The sequence below is a fragment of the Pyxicephalus adspersus genome, chromosome 5 (genome assembly GCF_032062135.1).
Source record: "Pyxicephalus adspersus chromosome 5, UCB_Pads_2.0, whole genome shotgun sequence".
Classification (NCBI taxonomy): domain Eukaryota; kingdom Metazoa; phylum Chordata; class Amphibia; order Anura; family Pyxicephalidae; genus Pyxicephalus; species Pyxicephalus adspersus.
The window spans coordinates 34,757,968-34,771,543 of NC_092862.1; the positions used below are offsets into that span (position 1 = coordinate 34,757,968).

Here is a 13,576-nt window from a genome sequence, read left to right on the forward strand (position 1 = left end):
TCTATTCATTATATCTACTAGACCCCTATTCGGACATATTTCTGTAAGTTACAGGTCTACAATTTAAAAAAAAAAATTTCATGAAAACCTGTAACGCTTTTGGTACAGAAATCTAGACATCAGTGTAACGCCCAGGTGGTTAATTGGTAAATGTTTTTATTGCTGAAATTAATCTGGTCCAGCAAAAAAAACATGAGTAATTTGGTACAGATGGAATGTGCTGGTTGTCGCCACTGCTGTGTTTTTTTAGTAATGCAGAACAAAGTGTAGTAATAATATACAGTTAGAATAATCTTTTTACCAATATGACTCTAGTAAATTGGTATCTTTTTGTATGAATTACTATATTTTGGATCACCCAGGTTCTCCTATGATAGTCTATCCTCTCCAGTCTTGGTGAGCTTTATTAAATAAGGCCCAAAATGTTGGAGAATGTGGGGTAGTAATTCAAGAAGTTATTTTTGCTAATGGCAATACCAGTTTCTGAGGCAAGGAATATGCTTACTTTTTATACAGTACATCATTAAATCTTTTGACATTTTTGTTGAATAAATGATTGATACATTTTGTCTTTCTTTGGATATTACCTTTATCTGTTACCATTTTTAATAAGGTTTGTTTGTTCAATTATGTTCACAACAATTATTTAACATTTTTACATGCCTGTATATGTATATTAAATCAATTCAGTGATTGAAATGTTTAAAAAACACACAAAATTTGTGATATTTAGGTTCATATCTATTCTTCTCTCATTACACCTTATGACTTGGCTTGAGTTATAGGATGAAACATCTCTTATTCTCTCCTAATAAGCGAAAATTCAAGATGACACATATTTAACAACATATTAAATTCCATTCAAGTGCACAAACCCGTACTGCTCTCCAACTGTATGTTAATTTATATTTGAGGCTTGATTTTCATCAGCAGTTCAGACCACATCAACCATTATCAGGAAAATTCAGGAAAATTGGTAAGCATGAAGTCTGAGCCTATAGATTAAATAACTGTAAATAAAATTTTTGAGCTTAAGAGAAAAAAACTAATTGCAAGAATAAAACAATGAGCAGTATTGGTACAGATGAAATGGCTGGTTGTCTCCACTGCTGTACTTTTTAGCCTGGTAAAGCAGAACAAAGTGTAGTAATAATATACAGTAACATACAGTAATAAATTAGAATTAATTTTTTACCAACATGACACTAATAAATTGATGTCAAATTTTATCAATACCTTATGATTTACTATACTTTGCAGTGCTTTTTTGAGAAGACACATATGTGCCACATAGGAGGCACACATAATGCTTTTAGTAGAAACTTGACAAAATCTTGTAGTGTAGTCCTTTGTGGTGGCCATGATGCCAATGGGACATTTTATGTTGACTATCATGACTTGGAAGGCTTGGTTTCCATACTGCCATATAAATGGACATGCCCTTGCCTAATTTAGTATTGATAGACATAAGGGAAGGTTTACAGCCACCAACGTACTATGCAGTTTTTTTATCAAACCTGGAATGTAACTATCCAATATGCATTTAGATGGTAAATAAGAGCTTTAGCATCATCTGTTCTTTTGGCAAGTCTTCTCTCTGTGCTGCGTTGATTCAGTGATTGGTTCAGTCTGTGGGGAGCACTAACAAAATAAACTACATCAATATTAGATCATAACAGCATAAGCTGTTAGCACATACCTTTTCCTATTATTTACCCTCCAGCACTGCCTAAAGCTTCCAAACCCTAAAGTGCCTTCACATCCTTATAGCAGAAAATAGTTACACCTGCTACCCTCATTTTTAAATGCTAAGCCCAGTGCTTGGGTGACCCATTGGCAGTCTCAGGCATTACAAAAAAGGATGAGAGGTCTTGCCTATAGCTTATGCAAATATCATCTTTGAAAAAGGTGTCATTTGCATAGGGCCTCAGTCAGCTGTCTGCTATAGCTCAGTATGTTTCATTACTGTTCCTAACAGGTTCACTTTATTCGACGTAAAGAGAAAGTCTCTTCATCCTTTTTTTTTCATAAAATAGATTTTTTTTTTTCTGAAAGCTAGATTTTATCTATTGTACATAAAAAGATCAATCTTTTGTGATATCTTTTGTGAAATCCGTGTGGAATTTACTTTTTTTCTGTGTTCCCTTGTAACAAGAATGTAGTCTCTGTTTTATGAAACCGGTCACTGACTGCAGCAATGGGAAGGTGAGCACTACAAATTCTGTGCTTGTTATTTTATTTCACATACCAACCCCAATTCCAGGAATTTGAGTATTATGTTGTCTAATTCCATGGAAATGGATGTTACACATGAGCACATAAAAGGCTTTGATGTACAGGCTGCTAGATAACAGGACAGAAGGCTTTCCAAGAACATTGTGTGGATTGTATTAAAGTGTTGTTCAAAGTGACTCACCACATCTCAATACAAGGCAGCTTTTTTGCCATTTGTAGTTATTGGCTTTCACTATTCAAAGAAATTCCTGCTAGCCCATATTGGTGCCATATTAGCCCATATTGTGCTAGACACATATTCTGAAATATTGACTCTTCTGTATGAGATCTATGCTGATCTTTTATATGTGAACAGTTTATCAGCTGCAGATCACACTAAAATCTTGACATAAAATAAATACAATACTTTAGACAATTAACAAAATATAACCAACTTGCAGTGAATTCATATAATTCAATTCAAAAATTCATATAATACTAATCATAAAATTAATTTTATATCTTATGGTTTTAGAGTTCACTGCACCCTGACTGTTTTACATTTTAGATATCTTTGGAACTGTCTTTATTTTGTGTACATAGTAAACTGAATTATGACGCTGCTAGGAATAATTCACTTAGTTTAGTCATTGGGGTGAACCTCCAATCATGTGCAAGGAGAAAACCTTTAAATTTTTTCATTTCTTTACACTTAATGGCATGCTTTGTGTAAAGCAATTTTTCATCACATTTGCTGAGTGTGAACATTTATTCACAGTCATAATTCACTTTGCAAGTCATCAGCCTAAACTTGTAAACAAAGCCTGTAGTCTCTTTTCTGCCACCTGTGTTTGTTGGATTTTGCCCCTAGTCACCATATCTTTGTGTAGAGGAGATTTTACTTATTGCTGTTCATTTGAGTGTGACAACAAAAGATGGCAGATCTTCTAAATATAAAGTTTGTTTTAGATGCTCATTATCTTTTACTATTTGTTTACTTCAGTGCTACATCAGTGAATGATACAGCTGTAATTAATTAGATTGTTGTCTTACTACTGTTTTCATGATTCGGCATGATTCATGTTATGAGTAAGACATTGCTGCTACGGTATGATATAATGAGAACTGGCTCTATTCAATCTGGGTATGTTACATAGAGTTTAAAATAATTCTTCTTTTCTTCTTCTGTTTCTTTTGCTGGGAATATGGTAAATAGTTTTAAGCAATTTTTTTATAGTAAAGTATTTCCCGTTGACAAATGAGACCTGAAAAATGGAGCAAATAATTCTTCCATAATTTCATGTAGATATGAATATTTAGGAATTCATGATGAAGGTGCATAATCTGTAGAACTCTAGAACAGAATAACTAAGTTCTGTAGTTGCTAAAATATGAAAACAACATTCATTAGCTTTAAATATGAATATTACCTTAAAGGTCTGGATTTTGAATCTAAAAAGAGGTCAGAGTTGCTGCAACTTCTGCATTATTTGCTGAAACAAGAAAACCTCCGGTAAGCCTCGGCAGTTTTGACCTTGGGGGGGGTCATTGAAGGGATTCTTTAAAATAGTGGTGATCGAAGCCTGGCTTTTTTGTTTTTGTTAGTAATAACAAATTTGTGATTACTAGAATCCATAATTCCATGCTTGTAATTTATATATTCGCCTTTTGGTGAGACAGATTAAAAAGGAACTAAACCTAAAAAACAAACAATTACGGGCACGCTGGTTCTTTATTGGAGAAAGAAAAGGCTATGGCTCTTCTGCAATAAAGCAAACTTACCTGCTTTTTTGCAGCCTTTTGTAGAAAGTACAGTCCTGGCATACCAAGGTGCCAGTAATGAATGAACTCCTGTACACATGTGTGAAAGTTATAGGATTCGGGCCTGGCCAACCAAGATGGCTGAAAATCCCAAAACTAGAATAGGATCAGGTTAAGATGTCAGCAATAGTGATAGGGCAATGGAAGGGGACTTTAGTACTGCTTTAACTTGAAACACATTTCGCACTGAAGGCCAAGATTTACTAAACTGTCATAAAGTCTCTCCCGCTAGAACATTATGGATACAGATGTAGATTTTGCAAATGTGCATTCCCTGTGTTAATAATTATCCAAGATAACTAAGGAGCAACAAGTAATATTTGGAGCTTTTCTAATGCTACCTGCATACTGCCTGAGGCAAAGTTTGTCCAAGTCATTTTCTAAAATAATTTGGGTACTGACACTGTTTGTGTTTAAATTACACTTTTATTTAGTATTAATGATTACAGAGGTGTATTCATTTGTGTCTTTTATATCATTCTAGAGATCCACTTAAATTATCTTGGTGGATTGATATTTATGGAAACCTATATAAAGTCATAGTGTTTTAGGAGGCAAACACAGGGCTCAGGCTGAATGCTTCATTTGCCTAGCTGATACATCTGTCTGCTATCAAACATATACAAATATTCCATCTTCCTTCATACAGCACATGTGTATGTTTACATGTAAATATATGGGCCACATATTCATGATGTAGTACACAGCATCTGAAAATCTCATATATAAATCTCAATATAAATATGCCTGAGCTTGTATTGCAAGTCTGGTATAAAAATATCAGAGTATTTCAAACATATTTACTCTGACAAAACTGACTATCTTTGCACCAGTTTTCCCACGTTTGTAAAGTGTTGGATTTTTAGGGCAGGACGTGAGGAAATCAAATTTAGGCCACATGAAACTCTCAGTTTAGATGCAAACAGTCTAATGATCAAAAATTCAATAAAACAACGTATATTGCAAAGTGAAGTGACTCATAGAAACCAAATATGTTTAATCTTTTATATAAGTAGTTAAAAGATGGTTTATGGTTGGTGGCTGTGGAGGTAAATTATTAAAAATATCATTAACGCACACATTTTTTTAAACAGCCTGTTTTGTGAAATTTCTTTTGTAAAACAGTAAAATATTTCTTGGTATGTTTACATGTTAGAGATATAATAGTAACAATTGTAACAGTATTCAACGATTGATTTTCAAAGTTTTGGGGTCCTTTGTAAATAAAGTACATATATATTACAGCTTCATTGCGGTTGAACTTTGATAATGCTGACCCCAGAATACTATTTTACGTATTGGGATAAGACATGTAAAAGGGTCAGTTTCTGGAAAGCCATTTAAACAAGCTCAGTTGATCAGCATGACAGCCAGGCAAGTTGATTTTTTTACAGCAACCTCTATGTGTCTCCATCTACAGGTTTCCTTAAAGTAAATATATATATATTCCTAAAGCACTCTGTATCTTAAACAATTGGCATTTTCTTAATTCAGTATTTGTTTTGACATTTTTCCATCCTTTGAAACCCCTAATTAAAGCCTATAGATTGGGGGTTACATTTCATACCAATAGATTCTTCAACACAAGGACTATGTAAAGTGCTTTTCTAAACAGGGATAAAGAACAGAAAAAATAGTTCTATAATATCAAACAGAATGCTAACATATACTGTACCAATAATTTTTAAAATCTCAGTTGAAACCTTTTATCCGCCTTATAAGGAAGTATATGTGTTTTATTATTTTAACGTCATTGCATTGCAGAACCTCTGATTTTGACAGGTTTGTTCAGCTATTTTATTTTATTTTATTTTATCATATGCTCAGTTCAACCACAACCATAAAGGAACAACAGTATAATGCAGTGGTTATACCTTTTCAACATGAGGGAACCCCTGAAGGTCTTTGGGAAACCTCTGCTTTAATTAATATATTCACAACCCACAGTATATTAGCGTGGTGCTCAGTGGAGGGAATGTCACCCTTACAGATAGCCAAAAAGATCATTAGTGTCAGTAAAACTTATCTGAGAGTAACCAATTGCTTATTGCTCAAGGAACCCCTATCAAATCTAGGATGAACCCTGGGGTTCCACGGAACCCTGGTATATAAGATACACTGATATAATGGCTAAAACCTTTCTACCAATATAGCGTTTACAAACAGAGTTTCCTTGAGTTTGTTTCCCTTCTCCTGCTGGGCCTTGTGAATATCTCTAATGCCTGACCTTATTGACATTGAAGGTATTAGACGTATTTTACACTTTATATACTGAAATTGTGTAGAATCCAAAAACATTCAAAGGGGTCATATCTAGTTTTTATTTAATCACACTGAATTGATTAAATTGCAAACACTTTGATATAGGAAAAAAAATAATATGAATTGGGGTTGAAATATTATATCAGGAGAAACGAAAATCACAACATTCTAATTGCTGCCAGTCAGGTTTCACCTTCTACCCCTTTGGAAAAAGTAAATAAGATTCATATTTGCAATAACCTTTATTATGGTGCCATTTTGTTTTTAATTATTTTATTACTAATACATTGTACATTGTTAATAAAATCTTTTTCTTACACATAAAGTATTTCTAAAGCTTAAATTTTATTAAATAAAAATATTTGGCTAGACGTTTGTTTTCCCCAGTGAGCTGATAAAAGTATTATTTGGTCAGTATGGGCTTTTTGTTCGATTCACACATGAGTGTTGGGTTATTCTTCTAATGCAGTGATAAGATCATCTTTGTTCAGATCTATATAAATAGTTGTTGTTACAATTTTTTTCTGGAAAATTATGGCATAAAAAATGTTTATGTTCACCTTGTCTTTTACCTATTTACTAACACAAATATAAATGGGAAAAAAATAACTTTCATCTACCTAGATTTACTATTTTTGCAATAATTGTTTTTACCTTTTGCAGTCATATTTAACACTTCACGTTTTAAGTTTGCTTAGTGCAAATACATTTCACCCAGGAAAATATAATTCATTATAACAAGGAAACGCTAATTCATTTTGGAAATGTTCATTACAGTATACACTTCTATTATCCAGTGCAGGTTGTCTGTGATATTTACAGTTTTAGATCCCGGTTAATTAAAATTAACTTGGCGACAAAAGCCAAATCTACTAATGAAGCAAGTGACCTTTTATTACCTGCAGTCCCTTGTTTTGATTGGGTGATTGACAGCTTGTTGTTTGGCTACTGTGTTGTATTTCGGCTGACAGGACTTTTCATTTTAACTCAATTTGCCTGCCTATCACGAGCTGGTGGCAGGCCAGACTCAAGTCACCCAGTTCTGCCTCAGCAGCTTGCTCTGTTTCTCATTAGTACACATTTATTCAGTGGAAATTGGAAGACAAATGCTTGAAGGCATGCAAGCTAAGTATAGCAAATAGTGTTTTAAGGCTGACTATTTATATGAACATTGAAACGTTTAAAAAAAAAAGGTCTAGTCACTGGGAAACAAAAGCTTACAAACAAAAGCTTACCTAAAATAAAATGTGCAAACAATATGTGTATATAAAAAAAACTAAGTCAAATAATAACATAGGGATAGTCTATACTAGTTACAAGTCATTTTCCAAAATTTTCTAGAGTTTCAGGGCAGCTAACAGTTTATAGATGATCCTGGTATAACAAAGAATTTTTTTAAATGCTTTATTTAGCCTTATGCTTCCACACTGTACTTAATATACTAAAGAAATAAATTAACTTGCTAGGCTGTCAGTGTGGGGGTTGCGAAGATGTATAATCTGATTTTATAAAATCCTGGTGCATATTACGCATTTCCTATACAATTTTTTAAAGCTCATCATGCATTACCATAGTTGTAACTGTTTTTTAGAACATCTTTTAACCTCATTTATGTGTGGTTATAAAACAAGATAAAGTTATATATTCAATGTTTGAATATTTAGTTAATGCTGTATTCTCCCTGTAATAGTTTGGCATTAGATTGTGGTTTTATATATAATGTGTGTGTGTATAATGTGTGTGCATTAACAGTGCTTAAAAATGATTGTCCTGTATGTGTTTGAACCACACTATAAATAAACGCAATTTATTAATATTATTTTTTTATTATTACCAAGCAATTTTTATTGATAATAGCTTTTTATTACAAATTTATTTGAACACATTCTATTTCCTATTCATATTTGGCCATCATTTTGGATAGTACTTGTGCCGATTTTTTATCAAGTATAATTATCCTACCGTAGTCACTACAACTCCTAAAAGTCTTAGTGTACTAATATAATTTCAAAAGCCTATTTACCCATTTTTGAGTCTGCAGCTTTTATTGAAATAATACTTAGAAATCACAATTGACTATGTTGCATGCTTTACACAAGCATGGTCCAATGTGGTCATCATAAAAAAAAAACTGCCCTGAGAAATGCCATGCAGCATGGAGATGTATACAGAAAATTGGTGTTATGAGTCAGCACTGAGATGTAACAAGGGATGAGAAATGACTGAAACACTACATATATAAACACTACAGTATACAAAAAGAAAGGCAATGTTTTTTTTTTCAATTTAGATGCAATGGCCTAGAATAGAGTGGACCTAAAAAAAAAAAAATAAGTCACCAGCAGGTAATCAACAAAAGAGACCAAAATAAATTAGGCCCTGCTTCTTGGTGGCTTTTTGTTTTAGCTCCACGCTGTACAGTGCATACACTGTGTAATGTGGAGCTCAGCACTTGGCATGCCCAGAAGTTCCATCATCAGTTGCTATTCAATGGTGTAAGAGTATCGCTGTCCTCTCAGAAGTCTGCCATGGACCCGCTGGTGAAGATGGAGCCTTCCTCGGATGCGGCGATGATGGATCCTCGACCTGTCATCGCTGCAGGGAGGCTGCACACAGGTTATCCACTGACATAATCGGCCATTAATACATGCCATTAATGGCAGAGGCTCACCAAGTATAGTACCTCTTTAAGATGCCATCTTTTATTTGGCAGTTGTGTCTCATTAGGCAGATTTTCTTTTATTTCCTGTCCAGTAGACTCAACAGGAAGAGGATATCTTCCATTTTTGCCAATCCAATAGTGTCATCTCTGGAAGACTTACTCTCTACTCCTGCTGTGGGAGCAACTGTGGGAGAAGCTTATGAGAGTGCACCTTACAAATGGGAAAACAGCAATAAAACCTGACATGGGTTTGATCCTCTCACTACTCTATCCAAATTAAATAAAAAGTTCCTTTAATTATACTTTCCAGTTAATTTCAAGTTTAATTTGCCATAGTTAACTTTTTGGAGGTAAACTTTTTGTAAATAGGAATATTTTTTTATTAATTATTTAAAGACATTTATTTAAAATGGAAGATAAAAAGTATTTGATATTCTTTAGATTGTAAGCTCTTCGGTACAGGGTCCTCTCCTCCTCCTGTGTCACTGTCACAGTTAACTAATTTTTTTCTCTAGTATGCTCCAAACAGGCTTTTTGTAGCAGAATTCTTCTGGATTTAAACTGCTATTCAGCTCAATGTTTATCTGCTGCTATATACAGCTGACTCAACACAGCAGTCTGATCTAGTAATAATGAAAAAATGCAAAATACCTCACATATTGTCCACTATTTTTGTTAAAGCAATGACAAGTGCAATATTGGGTGTCAGAGGTGAGGGTTATGTTCTTTTGCTGCCTTCCTATCCCTAGGTATTTTTAAAATTGCCTTGTTTGTTCGGCACTAGAACAGAAACAGATGTTGCTCTACTGCAACAGGATAATTTACTGTACCTCATGGTGCAGAATGGAAGGCTTCCCAAGCTACCCAGCTGGTCTGTTAGTAGCACTTGCCTGTGTCTGCTGAACTATGACAAGTGCAAGCAGAGGCTGCAGGTTTATTGTGATCCTTTTAAATGCACATTGTCTCACAAATTTGCAGAAGACGCACAATGACCTGTCCTTTTTTTTCCTCTTCTGTATTTTTTTTTTTTTTGCATTGGTTGACAGACCTAAATAAGTCCCCCTGTCCTTTAGTGATCATAATGTGACTCATTACTGTTGTCAGCTAATAATTATCGGCATGATTGCTCAAAGCTACAGCCAAGCTCGTCTTCTGCACATAACTGGTACTGGAAGGTGAAACAGATTTGTCATTTACGATCTGACTGCTAAGCCACACTTTGTGCTCTATTATTGTGATTAACTTCTGCATAAGATATGCTTACCCAATTGTCATCTGTAATACTGCGCTGGGCACAGACTGACACACTCCCTGGAAAAATGTCAACCAATACGACGAGACCACATTACCCTAGATATAAAATGCCAACCAGCTATTTTGCAGCAGTAGCTGGTTCATACATAAAAATATACATGTTTATATTTTTTTTTCTTATCTCTTTTCTTTAAAGCCCCCACCGGATTCTTTGGGTAAATAGTGTTGCTGCATATGTCAGCTACCATTTCTAAACATAGACTCTGATTGCATTATCATCTTCATATTTTTAGGATGGCAGACAGCAGAAAAGTGGAGGCTGGACCACTCATTTGTACCGTGTAAAGTTTTTTGTTGCCAGAGCGCTGCCAGTTGAAATTTATCGTGTCAGGTGCCTTGTGGCTATCCGCAGTAGAGGCCATATTCTGGAACCAGAGTCGTTCCCTGGCTTCGTCACCAACAAGCCGATTTGACTCTGCCTGATTATAGTAACGAAGGCAGTCCAAAAGAATATGCACAGACTCACTGTACGTCACATTGAATCACAGCGCTGGCCACACAAAGCTGACCGCAGCCTCATTTCTTTAGACAAATGCACGCTTAAGGAAAAACCTCCTGCAAGAAAGCATCCAAGGCCACTTTATTTGCTATGCATGCTGCAACAGATTTAATTTTTACTGAAAGAGCATTTGTTATTATCTTTCTCAGATGCCTCCTGTATGCTGGAAATCTACAGTCTAACCTTTTGGTTAAAGGAGTGCTGAATGCTTAGTGAACATGTTGCTTTTATTTATTATCATAAATCACCTCCCGCTCACTAGCTGTTTTTTGTGAAAATGGCTTTATTTGCTTGATACTGTTCTAAAAGCTCATTATTAGAAGAGATCAAGGCCCATTATGGCCCCAATATAAGCTGGTGGAGGAAGAGTCAGATTTGATTACAAAAAGAGAGCTGCCGATTTCGACAGCAGCTACATGCTGATATGCCTGCAATCACAATGATTTATGCAAATTATTCATACCGTTCCCATTGGGATTTCTCCTCAAACTGCCAGGATAAATTGCCGGAAATTACCCATAAAATCTGTCGTGCTAGGAGCAAAAGGTGAAGGCCACTGGGAACGCAAGGACATTCGGATTCTAGATCGTTCTACAACACGCTGTTTATGTGTAAATACTTTTTTCCCCTGTGCAAATAATTCCTGGAAGCAGGGGTATAACAGCAAATATTGTGGTCCCATGGCAAAATAATTACAGGGCCCAATAGCTTTACAGGCAACTGACATAGTACAGTAATAACGTACAGCTTAATAAAAGCAGCTTACTAAAGGCAATGGTTCTGAAATTTATACATCCCCTTATCCTATATTACTACTTGGCTGCAGTTCCATCCCATGCTTTTGGATTCAGGGTTGTATGTTCACTAACTCCTCCATGACCTTAGAAAAGTGGCTATGAGTGTAGTTGTTTGGAAATTAGAAAAATTTGAAAATTTGAAAGTATCAAACCAAAAACAAAGTTAGACCTACCCCTCCACCCAAACACACCTACACAAAAATTCACCTAATTTGAACATATCTCTATACTTAACCCAACCCAAAAATTCTAAAGGATATGTAGACCTTTCTGTGGTATATTAGATGGACATGTAAAAGAAGACAGCTTGTATTATTTATATCTAAAAAGGGGAAAGCTATATTTGTTTATTACACTCAAGTTTTGTTCACCGCTCTGCAGTTCTATATGATGGTTGTGCACGATAAAATTTATGGATCTTCTAACTAACTGAAACAATGCATTCCATGTATGGTTTATATCTCAGCTAATATGCAAGAGTGATTGAAGTGAAATACAAAGCTCCCGCTAGTAGATAATCTTTAAATCCCTATACTTAATGTAAAAACAAAACCATGGAATACCAAGCACATACAAATTAAACACATACAAACTCATAGTGATAAAAAATAATGTGGTCAATAAAATGAGCTTCTTTTTTCCTTTATTCAATAATTTACCCTTTAACTAAAATAAAGGTAATAGTCATAAAATAAACTTATTATTAAATGAATAATAAGTTCAATTATTGGATGGTGGCTTCCACAGGGCTTGGTTGGAGAAGGGGAGTTATTTTATATAAGAATTTGCTTTTGCATAACCATTTTAGGCTAGGTAATAAGGTGAAAATGGCACCAATATATAATTGAAGGTTAGAGGTGCTAAAACCTATTAGCACGAAAAATTCTATAAACTAAAAATTCAGAACCAAAAACTCCATGTATAAAACATATGATGTGTCCCAATGATGGGCAAAGAGTCATGGGAAATCTAGGTGCTGTTAAGTGCTAATAAATAAGGCCTTCTCACAGCATTACATTCAGTAATAAGTATGTTCTGTAAATTTTGAAATTATATATAATTGAAATGTTTGGATTATATAGTAATGTTCAGTATCAGCTCTTGGTCTACAAAACCATCAGGAGGTTGAAACAGAAAACAAAACAGCTTTATCTTTAGGCTACCAAACTATAACTACAGTTCATAATAGATAATAATACAATAAGTACAAAGTAAATATTATTTTGTTTAGCATCTGAAGAGCTGTCAGGGTCAAATCTTCGCTTTGCAAATATTGTATATTTACTGTAACGCATTCAATGTAATTGGAGTTCATAGGATTTAAATGTTTCCTGGGTACTAATATTGTACTTTTAGTGCCGAACACGCACTTGCGTTAATGACTCCAGTGGAGTTGTCTAGGCAATGGCAATATATTCTCTAAGCAAATCCTAACTACATCATATTTCTGTTTTTCCATTTCCTCAGGTAGTGCTATCAACGAGTCACTGCGCTTGTGCTCTGCATCCATGAACATCCGGGTGGTCCAGGAGGATTTTCAGATGGAGCTGGAGGATGACCAGACAGTGAGTCTCAGGAAAGGTGATTTTGTGGCCCTCTATCCTCCAGCTCTGCACAAGGACCCCGAGGTCTTTGAAGATCCCGAGGTAAATATTCCTACTAAGCTTGTCATCATTCTCCAGCCCCAGTGTAGTTTCTGTGCATTCATTTTGCTAATGCTGGTCTTTCTTCTGGAAGTAATAAGCCTACTTTCAATCACAGCTTTTTTGTATCGCAGGCCCTGCAGGTGAAAGGCCTTGTGGCTCGAAGTAAAAGGAAAAAAAAAGTGATGAAATAGAATGCTGGTCCTTTCAAGAGGAATGACAGTTGCACATTGAATAACAGAAACTTGAGGCTAAATTTGTGCTGTCTTTGCCACTAGATCATTTTATAGCTATAGAAGTAATAGGTAGTGGCTTAAACTGTAAGTAATGACCAACATTTATGTGCCCTGAAAACATTCAAACC

At 34.9% G+C, this 13,576-nt stretch overlaps 1 protein-coding gene across 2 annotated transcripts in view; it reads left to right on the plus strand.

Moving 5' to 3' along the window:
- Nucleotides 1-13,576, plus strand: part of CYP7B1 (cytochrome P450 family 7 subfamily B member 1) — a 120,833-nt gene that overhangs the window by 92,323 nt on the left and 14,934 nt on the right. For both annotated transcript variants that reach the window (XM_072411120.1, XM_072411121.1), the window contains exon 5: nt 13,037-13,215. In XM_072411120.1, the coding sequence (XP_072267221.1) occupies nt 13,037-13,215 (179 nt within the window). The remainder of the gene's footprint in view (nt 1-13,036; nt 13,216-13,576) is intronic.